This window comes from Hemitrygon akajei, chromosome 18 (genome assembly GCF_048418815.1).
Source record: "Hemitrygon akajei chromosome 18, sHemAka1.3, whole genome shotgun sequence".
Lineage (NCBI taxonomy): Eukaryota > Metazoa > Chordata > Chondrichthyes > Myliobatiformes > Dasyatidae > Hemitrygon > Hemitrygon akajei.
This window is the reverse complement of record NC_133141.1, coordinates 3,072,302-3,090,463: the sequence shown is the minus strand read 5'-3', so window position 1 is coordinate 3,090,463 and position 18,162 is coordinate 3,072,302. Positions and strand designations below refer to the sequence as shown.

General features: G+C 42.5%; 1 protein-coding gene across 1 annotated transcript in view; it reads right to left on the bottom strand.

Annotated features, from left to right (window-relative positions):
• The window catches only part of LOC140741028 (integrin alpha-8-like), a 157,045-nt gene that overhangs the window by 100,921 nt on the left and 37,962 nt on the right, over window positions 1-18,162 (bottom strand). The window contains exons 5-7 of the mRNA XM_073070660.1: window positions 17,873-17,922; window positions 11,862-11,907; window positions 4,362-4,487 (exon numbers count right to left, since the gene is read on the bottom strand). Of these exons, the coding sequence (XP_072926761.1) occupies window positions 4,362-4,487; window positions 11,862-11,907; window positions 17,873-17,922 (222 nt within the window). The remainder of the gene's footprint in view (window positions 1-4,361; window positions 4,488-11,861; window positions 11,908-17,872; window positions 17,923-18,162) is intronic.

Here is an 18,162-nt window from a genome sequence, read left to right as displayed (position 1 = left end):
AAATCCTAAAGAGGAAGAAGAATTCTTAAGGAAAGATGACACAACTGTGGCTAACAAGAGAAGTCAAAGCCAACATGAGAGCCAAAGAGAGGGCATATAATAGAGCAAAAATTAATGGGAAGTTAGAGGATTGGGAAGCTTTTAAAAAAAACAATAAAAGGTAACTAAAAAAAATAGTAAGAAGGTAAAGATAGAATATGAAAGTAAGCTAGCCAACAATATTAAAGATGATACCAAATGTTTTTTCAGATACATAAAGTGTAAAAGGGAGGCAAGAGTAGATATCAAACCTTGGAAAATGATGCTGGAGAGGTAGTAATGGGGGACATCAAAATAGCAGACGAGCTGAAAAAGTATTTTCAATCAGTCTTCACTGTGGAAGACACTAGCAGTATGGTGGAAGTTCCAGGTGACAGGGGTCATGAAGTGTGTGAAGTTACCATAACTAGAGAGAAGGTTCTTGGAAAACTGAAAGGTCTGTAAGTCATCTGGACCAGATGGTGTACACACCAGTGTTCTGAAAGATGTGGTTGAAGAGATCGTGGCGGCATTAGTAATGATCTTTCAAGAATCACTTGATCCTGAAATGGTTCAGGAAGACTGGAAATTTGCAAATGTCACTCCACTCTTCAAGAAGGGGAAAGGCAGAAGAAAGGAAACTATAGGCCAGTTAATCTGACCTCAGTGATTGGGAAGATGTTGGAGTCAATTATTAAGGATGAGGTCTCAGGGTACTTGGAGGCACATAATAAAATAGACTATAGTCAGCATGGATTGCTCAAGGGAAAAACTTGCCTGACAAATCTGTTGGAATTCTTTGAAGAAATAACAAGTTGGATAGACAAAGGAGAACCGGTTGATGTTGTGTACTTGGATTTTCAGAAGGCCTTTGACAAGTTGCCACACATAAGGCTGCTTAACAAGATATGAGCTCATGGTAATATGGGAAAAATTCTAGCATGGATAAAGGAGTAGCTGATTGGCAGGAGACAAAGGTTCCACATGGTAGGCTTTTCCATCTGTCTTTGATGGGAAATATTTGAGACCCTCCCTCTTTGCTCCCTCTCTATGACTCTTTGCTGCTCTCCTTCGCTTTGACCACACTCTCATCCAGACTCGCCATCACAGCCAATCTAGATGACAGTCTCAACTCAAAATGTCAACTGGCCACTTCCCAGCATAGATGTTGCCTGGCCTGCTGATTTCCTTCAACACTTTGTGGGTTACTCTATTCTGATGCTGCCTGACCTAGTGAGTTCCCCCAACTGATTTTTTTGTTTTGCTCCAGATTCCAGTACCTGCAGTCTCTTCAATTCCCTTGAAGAAATGCATCATAGAACATAGAATAGTACAACACAGTACAGGCCCTTTGGCCCACAATGTTGTGCTGACCCTCAAACCCTGCCTCCCATATAACCCCCCACCTTAAATTCCTCCATATACCTGTCTAGTAGTCTCTTAAACTTCACTAGTGTATCTGCCTCCACCACTGACTCAGGCACTGCATTCCACGCACCAACCACTCTCTGAGTGAAAAACCTTCCTCTAATATCCCCCTTGAACTTCCCACCCCTCACCTTAAAGCTGTGTCCTCTTGTACTGAGCAGTGGTTCCCTGGGGAAGAGGCACTGGCTGTCCACTCTATCTATTCCTCTTAATACCTTGTACACCTCTATCATGTCTCCTCTCATCCTCCTTCTCTCCAAAGAGTAAATCCCTAGGTCCCCCAATCTCTGATCATAATCCATACTCTCTAAACCAGGCAGCATCCTGGTAAATCTCCTCTGTACCCTTTCCAATGCTTCCACATCCTTCCTATAGTGAGGCGACCAGAACTGGACACACTACTCCAGGTGTGGTCTAACCAGAGTTTTATAGAGCTGCATCATTACCTCGTGACTCTTAAACTCTATCCCTTGACTTATGAAAGCTAACACCCCATAAGCTTTCTTGACTAACCTATCTACCTGTGAGGCAATTTTCAGGGATCTGTGGACATGTACCCCCAGGTTTCTCTGCTCCTCCACACAACCAAGTATCCTGCCATTTTCCGTGGACTCTGCCTTAGAGTTGGTCCTTCCAAAGTGTACCACCTCACACTTCTCCAGGTTGAGCTCCATCTGCCACTTCTCAGACCACTTCTGCATCCTATCAATGTCTCTCTGCAATCTTCGACAATCCTCTACACTATCCACAACACCACCAACCTTTGTATCGTCTGCAAACTTGCCAACCCACCCTTCTACCCCCACATCCAGGTCGTTAATAAAATTCACAAAAAGTAGGGGGCCCAGAACCAATCCTTTTCGGACACCACTAGTCACAACCCTCCAATCCGAATGTACTCCCTCCACCACGATCCTCTGCTTTCTGCAGGCAAGTCAATTCTGAATCCAACTGGCCAAACTTCCCTGCATCCCATGCCTTCTGACTTTCTGAATAAGCCTACCATGTGGAACCTTGTCAAATGCCTTACTAAAATCCATGTAGATCACATCCACTGCACTACCCTCATCTATATGCCTGGTCACCTCCTCAAAGAACTCTATCAGGCTTGTTAGACACCATCTGCCCTTCACAAAGCCATGCTGACTGTCCCTGATTAGACCATGATTCTCTAAATGCCCATAGATTCTATCTCTAAGAATCTTTTCCAACAGCTTACCCACCATAGATGTAAGGTTCACTGGTCTATAATTACCCGGACTATCCCTACTACCTTTTTTGAACAAGGGGACAACATTCGCCTCCCACCAATCCTCCGGTACCATTCCCATGGACAATGAGGACATAAAGAGCCTAGCCAGAGGCCCAGCAATCTCTTCCCTCGCCTTGTGGAGCAGCCTGGGAAATATTCCATCAGGTCCCAGGGACTTATCCATCCTAATGTATTTTAACAACTCCAACACCTCCTCTCCCTTAATATCAACATGCTCCAGAATGTCAACCTCACTCATATTGTCCTCACCGTCATCAAGTTCCCTCTCATTGGTGAATACTGAAGAGAAGTATTCACTGAGAACCTCATTTCCACAGTCTCCAAGGACATCTTCCCACCTTTAACTATAATCCGTCCTACCTTCACTCCTATCATCCTTTTGTTCTTCACATAATTGAAGGATGCCTTGGGGTTTTCCTTTACCCTACTCACCAAGGCCTTCTCATGCCCCCTTCTTGCTCTCCTCAACCCCTTCTTAAGCTCATTTCTTGCTACCCTATATTCCTCAATAGACCCATCTGATTCTTGCTTCCTAAACCTCATGTATGCTGCCTTCTTCCACCTGACTAGATTTTCCACCTCAGTTGTCACCCATGATTCCTTCACCCTACCATTGTTTATCTTCCTCACCAGGACAAATTTATCCCTAACATCCTGCTAGAGATCCCCAATCATCGACCACATGTCCAAAGTACATTTCTCTGCAAAAACATCATCCTAATTCACACCCGCAGGTTCTAGTCTTATAATCTCATAATTTGCTCTTCCCGAATTAAAAATGTTCCTGTCCTCTCTGATTCTATCCTTTTCCATGATAATGCTAAAGGCCAGGGAGCAGTGATCACTGTCCCCCAGATGCTCACCCACTGAGAGATCTGTGACCTGACCCAGTTCGTTACCTAATACTAGATCTAGTATGGCATTCCCCCTAGTCCGCCTGTCAACATACTGTGACAGGAATCGTTCTGGACACACTTAACAAATTCTGCTCCGTCTAAACCATTGGAACTAATCAGGTGCCAATCAATATTAGGGAAGTTAAAATCACCCAACCCTGTTATTTTAAAATCAGAACAGTCACCCATGATAACAACCCTGTTATTTTTGCACCTTTCCAAAATCTGCCTCCCAATCTGCTCCAATCATCCTGATCAACATCCAATTGCATTCCCATCTGCAGCCCAAGATCATTCAAAAGGGCAAAGGAACTTTTGGGGTGGTTTTGGGAATCAGGACAATGCAGAGGTCCTGTGGAAGGAACAGATCCCTCAAATTGCCCCATCAATCACCTCCTGTCCCATCTGTGGGAGAGTTTGGGGTTTCCACATCAATCTTATCAGAACCTACAACATTAGAGCGGAAGAGTCATTCTTAAAAGACTTTCTAAGGAGAAGAACAGTCTCATCATAGAATAGTGTGGATGTGACAAGATGCACAGTCAGACTGGAGATGGATTCAGCTAACTCTGATCGTTTTAGTCAATATTCCTCTAATTAATTATAGAGACTTTGCTGAGCATGATGTAAACAATGGCTACTTTCTTCATCAGCATAGTTGAAACTGGGCATTTTTACAACTTTACACTGTATCCTTAAAGAGAAAATGCAGCATATCAATTATAGTAAAGGCACAGGAGCCTTACCCATAAAGATGTTATCTCTTTTCCCTTGTGCATCTCCAGTTTGTTTCTTCATTCCCAATATTTTTAGAGGATCATTGTAGTTATAATTTTTGAGAATATCATCAACCTTGGCAGCGATCAATTGACCTAAGAGGATTACAGGATATTGAAACACTTATCTTCCAGTCACTTTACATAAGCAGATATCTTGTAGACAACATGAGTTGGATGGCATGAGAAAGGTAAATGTCATCCTTCATGGAGTGGATTGATGGGATAATGGTTGTTCCTGACATTGTGGGACAAGTTCATAGTATCACTGAGGAAAAGATGCAATTAAATTATATGGGAAACATGACCCAGTGTTCAGTTGAGCAGCCTCAATTTAATATGGCAGCAAAACCTGAAAACTCCAGAATGCCTCGTATACGGGTTCATCATTATACAGCACTTCAGTCCATATGCCACCAGCCATACACCAATCCCATTTGCCCACGTATTGAAGTGAATATTTCACTACATCTGTCAGTACCTCCAGTTGAACTCTGTCTTTTTGTGTGTTTTCCCCCTAGCTGTCAGTGTGTGGTTTTGTATTGCCATGTGCTCCTGTCCCTGCTCCTGCTCTACTCCGGCCCCTATATCACTGAGTACTCCGTCTCTCACCTGTTTCTCATTATTACCTGTATTGCTGCCACTTGTGTCTCATTGTGCTCCACCTATCATCTGCCTCTCTGGTTATTGCTCAGTGTATTTCAGTCCTGTGTTTTCACTGGTTTGTTGCCAGATTCTGCCAGTGAATTTTCCTGAGCCTTTCCGGCATTTGTATCTGAACTCAGTCTGTCTGAATAGTGACTCTGCCTGTTTCCTGATTCTAGCTTTTGGATTTCTCTGGATGTTTTCATCTATGCCTGATCTTTGTTTGCACTTTGGGATTTGTTACTCAATTAATATCACTGTGTGCACAGTACTGGGTCTGTGATTGGATCCCTGCTCCAGCATCCTGGCAACATCTCCTTTTCACAAGTCTCAAAGTTTGAAGTCTGTTAAATTTGCAGTGGAAGGCAACGTTTGTGTCTAATCTGCATCAATATGCAGAGTAGAAGTTTCAATCCACTGTAACAATAAGTGAAGGCCATCCACTGCAAGTTCTGCATTAGCCTCCCAGGAGGTCCAAGGAAACACCTTGTCAATCCCTGGGGATTTATCCACCCTAATTTGCCTCCAGACAGCAACCATCTCCTCCTCTGTAATCTGTATGTGGTGCATAACTTCACTTTCTGAAGTCCACAAGCAGTTTTTTGGTCTTACTGACAGTGAGTGCAAGGCTATTACTGTGGCACCACTCAACTAGCTAGTGTATCTTGCTTCTGTATGCCCTCTCATCTCCATCTAAGATTTTGCCAACAGTGGGTGTATCATCAGTAAATTTATAGATGGCATTTGATCAATGCCTAGCCACACAATCATTGGTGTAGATAGCAGAGCAGTGGGCTAAGCACACATCCTTGTGGAGCACTTTGCCAGAAAACAGCCTGTTCCAATCCACACTTGCCAGATCATTTCTGATACCATCAAAATTGGCCTTTCTCCAATTTAGAATCACAACCTGAGGACCAGACCTATCCTTCTCAACAATTATCTTGAAACTAATGGCATTGTGATCACTGAATGCAAAGTGTTCCCCTACACAAACTTCTGTCACCTGCCCTGTGTCATTCCCTACTAGCAGATCAAGTATCACACTTTCTCTAGTGGGACTTTTATGTAGAATTAAAGAAACTTTCCTGAACACATTTGGCAAACTCTATCCCATCCAGCCCTTTTAGAATACGGGAGTCTCATTGAAAATGTGGAAAGTTAAAATCACATACACCTTGTGTTTTTTACAACAATCTGCGATTTCTTTACAAATTTGTTCCTCTAAATCCCTAGGACTGTTGTGTGTTGTCAATGATATAGCCTCATTAACGTAGCCATTTGTTTCCTATTCCTCAGTTCCACCTATATAACCTCTCTAGACAAGCTCTCCAGTCTGTCGTGACTGAGCACTGCCACCCCTTCCCCTTTAATCCTTTCTGCTCTGTCACCTCTAAAACAACAGAACCCTGGAACATTGAGCTGCCAGTCCTGCCCCTCCTGTAGCCAAGTCTCACTAATGGCTGCAATGTCATAATTCCATGTGTTGATCTATGCCCTAACCTATCCACCTTTCCTACAATACTCCTTGCTTTGAAATATATGCAGCTCAGAATATTAGTCCCACCATGCTTGACCTTTCGATTTGATTCCTGACTTTGGCAGGAAAAATAATAGAGCAAGTTATTATCTAAATGGAGAGAAACTGGAAAGTGCTTCTGTGCAAAGGGATCTGGGGGTCCTGGTGCAGGAAACACAAAAAGTTAGTATGCAAGTGCAGCAGGTGGTCAAGAAGGCCAATGGAATGCTGGCTTTTATTGCTAGGGGGATGGAGTATAAGAACAGGGAGGTCTTACTGCAGTTGTACCGGGTATTGGTGAGACCACACCTGGAGTACTGCGTGCAGTTCTGGTGTCTATATTTAAGAAAGGACATACTGGCTCTCGAGGCAGTGCAGAGAAGGTTCACTAGGTTAATTCCGGGGATGTGTGAGTTGATGTATGATGAGAGGTTGAGTAGATTGGGACTCTACTCATTGGAGTTCCGAAGAATGAGAGGCGATCTTATTGAAACATATAAGATTGTGAAGGGGCTTGATCGGGTGGATGCGGGGAGAATGTTCCCAATGATGGGTGAAACTAGGACTAGGGGGTATAATCTTAAAATAAGGGGATGCCGTTCCAGGACTGAGATGTGGAGAAATTTCTTCACTCAGAGGGTAGTGGGGCTGTGGAATTTACTGCCCCAGAGAGCTGTGAAAGCTACTACACTCAATAAATTCAAAACGGAGATAGACATTTTCCTCGATAAAAATGGCATTAAGGGATACGGTGAGCGAGCAGGTAAGTGGACATGAGCCTAGGTTTAGATCAGCCATGTGATCTCCTGGACCAGTTTTCGATAGCCTGGATGGGTCGGAGAGGAATTTTCCAGATTTTTTCTCCTCAATTGGCAACTCGGTTTTTTTTCCCTGGGTGATCACATGGGTTTGGGCGGGATAAATAATAAAATAAAATGGGCGGCATGGTGCCCTGTTGGTTGGCACTGTTGCCTTGTGGGATTCGGTGAAAACTAGAGTTAAGATTGGATCAGCCATGATCTTGTTGAATGGCGGAACAGGCTTGAGGGGCCGATTGGCCTACTCCTGCTCCTATCTCTTATGTTCTTATGTACATATATAGGCTTAACAACATCTTTCTCCACAGCCATTCCACTATCTGTTCTGATGCTCTGGTTCCTATCCCCCTGCAGCTCTAGCTTAAACCCCACTCCTCAAGTTCAGGAGCTAACCATCCCTTCTGTTCAGGCCTCATCTTCCCTGAAAGAGAGCCCAATGATCCAAAAATCTGAAGCCCTCCCTCCTACACCAACTCCTTAACTATGTGTTAAACTGTATGATCTTCTTATTTCTGGCCTCACTAGTATGTGGTATGGGTAGCAATCCTGAGATCAAAACCCCTAACTCCCTGAACTCATTTTGCAGGACCTTGTCACCCCTCCTACCTATGTATTGGTACCAATGTGGACCACAGCCTCTGGCTGCTCACCTTCCCACTTAAGAACGCTAAGGACTCGATTTGAGATGCCCTGGGCCCTGGCACCTAGAAGGCAACAAGCCATCTCGTCCACAGAACCTCCTTTCTGTTCCCCTAACTATCAAATCCCCCATCACCACAGCTTGCTTCTTCTCTCCCCCCTTCCCTTCTGAGTCACAGAGCCAGACTCAGCGCCAGAGACCTGACCACCGTGTCGTTTCTCTGCTAGGTCATCCCCCCCGCCAATTGTATCCAAAGCGGTATTGATTATATAAACTGAGAAACACAATTAATTTTCTAGTGTAATGAATTTTTATCACAATAGTCTTATTGAAAGGTCATCTCCCTGAAATGGTAATGCTGTTTCTCTCTCCACAGATGCTGGAAGTCTTTCTCAGATAAATTTGCTCCCAGCTCATTAAGAGTGTACCAAATTCAGATAACCCTAATCCTGTTCCTCGGGCATAACATCTGATATTACTTTTAAATTGCTCCTAAATTGGCATTGACGTTTAGAGGTGTGATGGGGTGGTTTAATTGGAATTGAGGTATGTGGTATAATAGTTAGTTCTACTGCAGCTGTGACTTAAATGTGATGGTGGGGGAAGGTACACAGGATGACAGTCCACTTCAATGTACTCTGTACATTCCTCCACTCTGTACCTGGGAGAGCGAAACACCACACAGATAGCAGTGTAAGTCAGGATTTAGCCCAGATCTCTGGTGCTGTGAGGCGCTGTGAAGTTGTGTCACTCTGCTGTCATAACATTATGAAGAGATTTAATAAGGTCATTCATCATCATCATCATCATCATCATCATCATCAAGTGCTGTGTCACATGACGATGGCAATCATAGTCTTCCATCTATACCATGATTGTTCTTGGCAAATTTTCTACAGAAGTGGTTTGCCATTGCTGCCTTCTGGGTAGTCTCTTTACAAGATGAGTGACCCAGCCATTATCAATACCCTTCAGAGATTGTCTGCCTGACGGCAGTGGTCACATAACCAGCACTTGTGATATATACCAGCTGCCCAAACAACCAGCCACCACCTGCTCCCATGCTTTCTCGTGACCCTGATCAGGGGGCTAAGCAGGTGCTACATCTTGCCCAGGGTGACCTGCAGGCTAGCGGAGGGAAGGAACGCCTTACACCTCCTTTGGTAGAGACACATCTCCCCTCTGTCACCCAACAGGATACTCAATATGGTACATTAAGTGAAGATGCTTCCCAAAGTATTATTCATATTATATATTATTTTCTTAAAAGTTTTCTACTATATTGTACAATACTGCACACCCATTGATCAGCCCATATGCCTGTCATGGTCCGGTCTGTTAACTACTCATTTCAGTTAATTTCCTTTTCCCCGTGTTCCACTGGGCTCCTTGATTAGGGCACCTGATCTTCATTCGAACCGGCAGCATAAAAACTCCAGCTTACATCTACTCGCTGCTGGTTCATCACCTCAGCAGAGTGGCATTGCTCGTTCCGGGCTGCCGAGAAAGAGTCGAGTCAAGAGTCGGTCGTCCACTGTTGCTGGGTCGAGTCAAGAGTTTGCCGCTTTATGTGCTACCCGGAGTCAAGATACGAATGGACTGTCGTTGTTTGTTTTAGTCGTCTTGTGTCCGGATGAGTGTTGATGGCCATTTGCTGCTGCTCCGAGCTGCGATACGAATTGTCAGTCGTTGTTTGTTTTATCATCTCGGTTGCAGTTGAGTAGGTCCAGCAGTTTGCCGCTACTCCAAGTTGGGAATTCTGTCTCTTCGTGTCTAGCTGGGGATTGCTGGCCGTTTGCCGCTCCTCTGGGCAAGATATAAATCATCTGTCTTTGTTTGGTGTTGTCGGCTCCGTGTTCCAGTTCCAGGCTCCGTGCTCCAGTTCCCAGCTTGGTGTCCAAGTCAAGTCCGAGTCCCGGCTCGGAGTCCATGTCAAGTCCGAGTCCTGAGTCAGGTTCCAAGTTCCGAGTCCAAGTCATGTCCAAATCCGTTTCCGTGTCAAATCTCCGTGCCTGTGTCCTGCACTTGGGTCCCCTTCCAGTCGCCTCCAGCTTCCACTGCAACAATGCCAGCTTTCAGCATTCCCATCAATCCCATTCCCAAACTTCTTTACCCGTAACCTATTCTCTCTCACATGTTCATGAACATCCCCAGATTCTTCTGCCATCCATCTGCAATCAGGGTCACTTCCTGTAATTTACTCCCAATCCCATGGATGGTTTCCATGCTGGGGGAGTCTATGACTGGAGGACACAGCCTCAGAATAGAGAAGTGTCCATATAGAACAGAGATGAGGAGGAATATCTTTAGCCAGAGCATGGTGAAACTGGAATTTGTTACCATAGGCAGCTATGGAGTCCAAGTCTTTTTTTTTAACTTTTTTTATTAGTTTTTCAAAACATTTTACAAAATTAAAAACCCCAAATCCCAATGAGGAGCATTAATACAGTGCAAGATTAAGCATACAATAACAATATGCTACAAAAGAAGAGAATTTAACAAAAAAGCACCTAAATTAAAGACAAGTGAGCTTAGTGTCCTCCCCAAACCCCACAACGCAAGAAAAAAAAAACAACAACTCCAGACCAACCACCACACAGTATAAAGAGTATAAGTCCGGACAGTCAAACTCCCAGACTGTGAATACACTTAGCAACAGAGGATAATAATGCCTACTACCAGAAAAAAAAAGGGAGCTGAAAGCAAGGGACCGAAAAGAAGAGAAAAAAAAAGAAAAAAAAACCCTAGTCAAGAGGAAGGTTATGAAAGTACTCGATAAAAGGTCCCCAGACCTTATGGAACTTTAGATCCGAATTAAGAACTGAATAATGAATTTTTTCGAGGTCCAAGCAGGCCATGATGTCGTTAAGCCATTGCGCATGAGTGGGCGGGGCAACATCTCTCCATCTAAGGAGGATCAAGCGTCTCGCCAGGAGAGAGGCAAAGGATAGTATTTGGCATTTGGTTGGACCCAGACATAAATCTGTCTCGCCCCAAAAACCGAACAGAGCAATTAAGGGGTTAGGTTCTAGGTGCTGATTCAGAATACCCGATAATGTAGTGAAGACATCTTTCCAGAATTTCTCCAAGCTAGGACAGAACCAGTACATATTGATGAGAGAGGCCACGCCCCTCTTGCATTTATCACAGAGCGGACTAATGCCAGGGTAGAATCGAGATAGTTTAGATTTAGACATATAGACTCTATGAACAATCTTAAACTGTAAGAGGCAATGGCGAGCACAAAGGGAGGTTGAGTTAACCGATTTGAGAACTGAGTCCCAGCTCTCCTCGGATAAGGAGATATTTAAATCCTGCTCCCAGGCCATTTTGATTTTATCCACAGGGGCCCGTCGTAAGGCTGCTAGTTTAGAGTCCAAGTCTTTATGAATATTTAAGGCAGAGGTTGATAGATCCTTGATTGGTCAAGGCATGAAGGGATACAGGGAGAAGGCAGGAGATTGGGAAAAGAGGAAAAAGGGATCAGTCATGATGAAGTGGTGGAGTGGATTCGAATGGCCAAATGACTGAATTCTGCTCCTTATGGTCTTATGGAAATTCATATAGTCACAGGGAAAACGCATAAACTCTGCAAATTACACACAAAATCTGGATTGAACTCAGGTCACAGTAACTGCGCAGAAGCAACACTCCTGATGCTTTACTACACTGACTAATGGGCGATTTAAAAAGTACAGAGTTGGAAGGAATTTCTGATGAGAATGTAAATTCTAATTATTCATTGAGAGAAATTCCCAGTTTTCATCCCATAGGAAGATGTGCTTAGAAGTTAAAACTCTTCCTGCCTTTGAAACTCTAGAAATTCCCCGAACGTTAGAGTTTCTTACCTTGCCAAAAGAAGCTGCCGGGTGCTCCCAAGAGCAGTTTTCCTCCCTAAAACAAAAAGGATTAACTTTTACAATGTGTGGATGTCTACAGTATGCTGGGAACACAGAGAACTTGTTATTTCATCCACTTGTAACTGAGGCTCTGTAAATCTTTTCCTCTGGTCTTTATTCTGTCAACTTGAAACTGGAACATAAAATAATATCATTGAACATAGAGTGCCATTAGTGTGGCCATTGTAACACTGAGCTGTACAAGCACACTCATGAGCTCGCTCTAGATTTACCCTGAAGTTTTTAACAGGTTCCACAGTTCTGGTGACTTGCAGATGAGTTCTGGCTTAGTAAAATGCTAGTGAACCTTCAAGATTCAAGAATAAAGTTTATTTATCACATGAACATTGAAATATACTGTGAAATGTGTTGCTTGCATCAACAACCAACACACTGGATGGTTGTCACCACACATTCCAGCAACAACATAGCATGTCTACAATGCTTGGCAGAACAACACAGAACACAACAAAACAGTAGTAAAACAAGTCCTCTTTGGCACCCAAAGCAAGGGGAAACTGCACTCATGAAAAATATGTTCTGCAAAAGCCCTCCCATCCGTCACATCAGTTATGTTTGTAAAATTGTAGATCATATCACTGGACAACAAAGATTTTGCTTCCTGAATACCTTTGGATATATCTTATGGATTTAGGACTGCTGATCATGAAAATCACCATGAAATTTCCCAATCATGCACCATTTTTTGAAAATGCCTATATTTTTTATTTCAAATAATAATTCAAGTCAATTAAAATGTTGCCCACAATGTAAGCTGAAAATTTTTCTATCTTGACCAGGCATGCCTGGGCATGCTTAAGCAGGGCAGATAAGACCATGAGACATGGCAGTAGAATTAGGCCATTTAGCCCATCAAGTCTGTTCTGCCATTCAATCATGGCTGATCCTTTTCTCCCCTCCTCAGCCCCACTCCCCGGCCTCCTCCCCATAACCTTTGATGTCAAGAACCTGTCAATCTCTGCCTTAAATACACCCAACGACCTGGTCTCCACAGCTGCCTATGGTAATAAATTCCACAAATTCACTACCCTCTGTCTAAAGAAACTTCTTCACATCTTTGCTTTAAAGTACATCCCTCTATCCTGAGGCTGTGCCCTCTTGTCCTGGACTCCCCTACCATGGGAATCATCCTTTCCATATCTACTCTGTCTAGGCTTTTCAACATTTGAAAGGTTTCAATGAGATTCCCCCCTCATCCTTCTGAAGTCTAGCAAGTACAGACCCAAACCCATCAAACATTCCTCATATGATAACCCTTTCATTCCTGGAATCATCCTTGTGAACCTCCTCAGAACCCTCTTCAATGCCAGCACATCTTTTCTAAGATGAGGAGCCCAGAACTCTTCACAGTACTCAAGGTGAGGCCTCACCAGTGTCTTATAAAGCCTCAGCATCACATCCCTGCTCTTGTATTCAAGACCTCTTGAAATGAATGCTAACATGGCATTTACCTTCTTCGCCATTGACTCGACCTGCAAGTTAACCTGTAAGGTGTTCTGCACAAGGACTTCCAAGTCCCTTTGCATCTCAGATTTTTGATTTTTCTCCCCATTTACATGCACATTTATTTCTACTACCGAAGTGCATGCCCGTGCATTTTCCAACATTGTTTTTCATTTGCCACTTTCTTGCCCATTCTCCTAATCTGTCTAAGTCCTTTTGTAATCGCAGAATTGAGTCTCTCAATTGCAGGACTCTGCAGAGAGTGGTGTGGACAGCCCAACACATCTGTAGGTGTGAACTTCCCACTATTCAGGACATTTACAGAGACAGGTATGTTAAAAGGACCTGAGTCACCCCAACTGAAAACTGTTCCAGCTGCTACTATCCAGGAATCAGTACCATATAAGCAGCATATAAGCCACGACCAGCAGGCTCCAGGACAGCTTCTTCCACTAGGCAAACAGATTGATTAATTCACACTGATGCAATTGTATTTCTATGCTATATTGACAGTCCTATTGTGCATATTATTTATTACAAATTACTATAAATTGCACATTGCACATTTAGACGGAGACGTAACATAAAGATTTTTACTCCTCATGTATGTGAAGGATGTAAGAAGTAAGTCAATTCAATTCAATTAAATTTGCCAATTTACCTGTTTCCTGAACACTACCTGCTCCTCCACCAATCTTTGTATCATTTGAGAACGTGGCAACAAGGCCATCTATTTCATCTTTAAATCATTTATATACAGCATAAAAAGAATTGGTCCCAACACCGACCCCTGCAGAACACCACTAGTCACTGGCAGCCAACCAGAAAAGGATCCTTTTATTCCCACGTGCTGCCTCCTACCAATCAGCCAATGCTCTAACCATGCCAGTAATTTTCTTGTAATACAATGAGCTCTTATCTTGGTAAGCAGCCTCATTTGTGGCACCTTCTCAAAGGCCTTCTGAAAGTCAAAATATGCAACATCCACTGCATCCCCTTTATCTATCCTCAAAGAATTCTAATTTTCCCTTAAGGAAACCATGCTGACTTTGTCTTATCTTGTCCTGTGTCACCAAGTACTCCATAACCCCACTGTTAACAATTGACTCCAACATCTTCACAACCACTGAGGTCAGACTAACTGGTCTATAATTTCCTTTCTGCTGCCTTTTCCCTTTCTTAAGAAGTGGAGTGACATTTGCAATTTTCCAGTCCTTTGGCACCATGCTGAGCCCAACGATTTTTGAAAGATCATCATTGATACCTCCACAATCACTTTCAGAACCCTATGGTGCAGTTCATCTGGTCCGGGTGACTTATGTACCCTTAGGGCTTCCAACTTTTAGAGCACCTTTCCTCTTGTAATAGTAACTGCACTCACTTCTCTTCCCTCACACCCTTCAACATCTGGCACACTGCTAGTGTCTTCCACAGTGAAGACTGATGCAAAATACTCATTTAGTTCGTCTGTCATCTCCTTGTCCCCATTATTATTTTTCCGGCCTCATTTTCTAGCGGTCCTAAATCCACTCTCATCTCTCTTTGATTTTTTACATACTTGAAAAAGCTTTTACTATCCATTTTGATATTGTTTGCCAGCTTGCTTTCATATTTCATGTTTTCCCTCCTAATAATTATTTTAGTTGCTCTCTGTAGGGTTTTAAAAGCTTCCCAATTTTGTGTTATTGTATGCCCTCTCTTTTGCTTTTACATTAGCTCTGACTTCCCTTGTCACCCTCAGTTGTACTATTTTGCCATTTGAATATTTCTTTTTTTTTGGAATACATGTGTCCTGCACCTTCCTCATTTTTCCCAGAAGCTCACAACATTGCTGCTCTGCTGTCATCCCTGCTCCTTCCAGTTTACTTTGGTCAATTGCTCTCTCATACCACTGTAATTTCCTTTACTCCACTGAAATACTGCAACATCAGACTTTACTTTCTCCCTGTCAAATTTCAAGTTGAACTCAATCATATTGTGATCACTGCCTCCTAAGGGTTCTTTTACCTTAAACTCCCTAATCACCCACGGTTTATTACATAACACCCAATCCAGTATAGCTGATTCCCTTGTAGGCTCTAAAAAGCCATCTCATTGGCATTCCACAAATTCACTCTCTTGAGATCCATTCCTAACCTGGGTTCAAGACTGCAGGGATGAAATCTGCTGTCACCAGGCACAAAGATTTTCATGAAGGAATATTTGAGACAGATGGTTCCTATAATAACTGATGCCAAGATTAAGGAAGGCATTTTTGTTGGTTCACAAATCAAACAGGTCATCAATGACAGGCAATTTGAAGAAATTGTAATGGGACCGGAGAAAATTGCATTGAAGGATGTTGTTGAAAATTTTCTTGGCAACTGCAGAGCATCAAACTACATGCAGCTGGTTGACAACGTGCTTCAAGCATACAAAACCATGAAGTACAACATGTCACTAAAGATTCATTTTCTGCATTCCCATTTAGACTTCTTTCCTGCAAATCTTGCACTGTCAGTGACGAGCACGGTGAAAGATTTCACCAGGACACTGCGGTCATGGAGAAACGGTATCAGGGCAACTGGAATCCGTCAATGCTGGCTGATTATTGTTGGACACTTATACGAGAAGCCTCAGACACTGAGTACAAATGAAAGTCATCAACAAAACATTTTTAGCTTAGTTAAACTATTAGAAAACATCAGCACTGTTATGCAATTGAACAGATTATATTCGATAAAAGTTAATTTCTTGTTTTTCCAAATTCCTACATGATTGAAATTGTTGAAATTGTAACTGTGTTCAGCTTCACGCAGTGTATCATAAATTTTTTTTTAAATCTGTGGAAGCAACACATTGAAAAAAATTGTTGTCCAGTGTATTTTGTCTGCGCACTTTTTTAAAAAACTGTTTTATTAGTCTTTGTTTACGAGGGGTGATTGATAAGTTCATGGCCTAAGGTAGAAAGAGTCAATTTTAGAAAACTTAGCACATTTATTTTTCAACATAGACTCCTCCTACATTTACACATTTAGTCCAGCAGTCGTGGAGTATACGGATCTTGGACCTCCAGAAAGTGTCCACAGATGGGTAATTGATAAGTTCGTGGCCTAAGGTAGAAGGAGTCAATTTTAGAAAATCTAGCACACTTATTTTTCAACATAGTCCCCTCCTACATTTACACATTTAGTCCAGCAGTCGTGGAGCATACGGATCTTGGACCTCCAGAATGTGTCCGCAGATGGGTAATTGATAAGTTCGTGGCCTAAGGTAGAAGAAGATGAGTTATTAACTTCAAATTTTCTGCATAATCACTCAAAGAGTTGAGCTGCATGTGTATGAATCGAGAACTGTATAACTCATCTCCTTCTACCTTAGGCCACGAACTTATCAATTACCCATCTGTGGACACTTTCTGGAGGTCCAAGATCCATATGCTCCACAACAGCTGGACTAACTGTGTAAATGTAGGAGGCGACTATGTTGAAAAATAAATGTGCTAGGTTTTCTAAAATTGACTCCTTCTACCTTAGGCCACAAACTTATCAATCACCCCTCGTAGTTTTTTTGGGCTGGGTTGAGTTTGCTTGATCTGAAACAATGCAAGCTATGTGGTTTGCTGGCCAAGTTGTTGTCAGTCTTGCCAAATACAGACAATGTAGTAAACCAGAACATTTTGAAGAGGTAGGAAAGGGTGAAACAATGGAGTTCTCTATCATTGTAGCCTGATACATTCTGGAGTTTTTATTCATTTACAAAACTGAAGATTTATGTTAAGGGCGTTGAAGTTTTTTACTAAGACTCTATGACTTTGGTGAGAATAGCAACATGCTGTGATTTTTTAACCAGAGGGACTGCAGAGTTCAGAAATAGAGGTCACAGTGTCAGGATACAAGGTGCTTCAGTTGGAACAAATATCACAAGAAATGTCTTCACCCCAAGATGATGAACACATAGAATTCCTAATCATAGCTGTCTGTGAAGGTCAACTCATTAAATATAATCAAGTAGGCAGTAAGTACCGAGGTCAGTGGGGTGTGAGGTGAAGGTGGGAACAGAGCACTGAAATTTACTACCAGCCACATGGAGAGTGTCATCCTGGTGAATTGTGGAGCAGAACTAAAGGTTTGTTAGGCTAACTCTCATTCTATTTTCTTTATTCCCCCACTTTCCGATGTTTAGTGAGGAGTATCTTACAGAACTTCATGGGATATTCGTGCAGGAGAGTCTGCTCCTTGAATATCTCCTTGGTACAAGTCAAAATTATTGAATGGATGTACAATACATTTACATCAAATTCCTTTTGTTGCTATTTTTAATAGTGATTTTGGTCAACATAATAAGCCAGTCAGCATTTCTCTTTCAAGTAGAGGCGAGTGGAATCTGTTACATCTTTGTTACAGACTTGCAGCTCATATTCATTTTCAAACTGATGTGTCAATCCCCCAGAAACAAAAAAGTTATTTCAGGAATGGGAAATTGAAGGGTAGATAAATACAGCGTGAGCTTTTTACCTTTGTGAGCTCACTGCTCCATCCTGCTTCACAAAAACGTTGATCAGGACCTGAGAAATAAAGACAGTTGCAATTAATCATTTAGCATAGAAGCACAATTCCAGATGACATATATTTACAAAGGAATTAGGTTTGATTGATCTGCTGCATCTTAAATGATTCTTGAATCCTCTCAAGCAAATGCTGAAGGTGCAAACTGTAACCAGTATAACTAGAGATTTCAATAACTGCCTCTAGCCCAGACCTTTGGATGCAACTCAAATATTCAACAACTCTATCTGAGAGAAAAT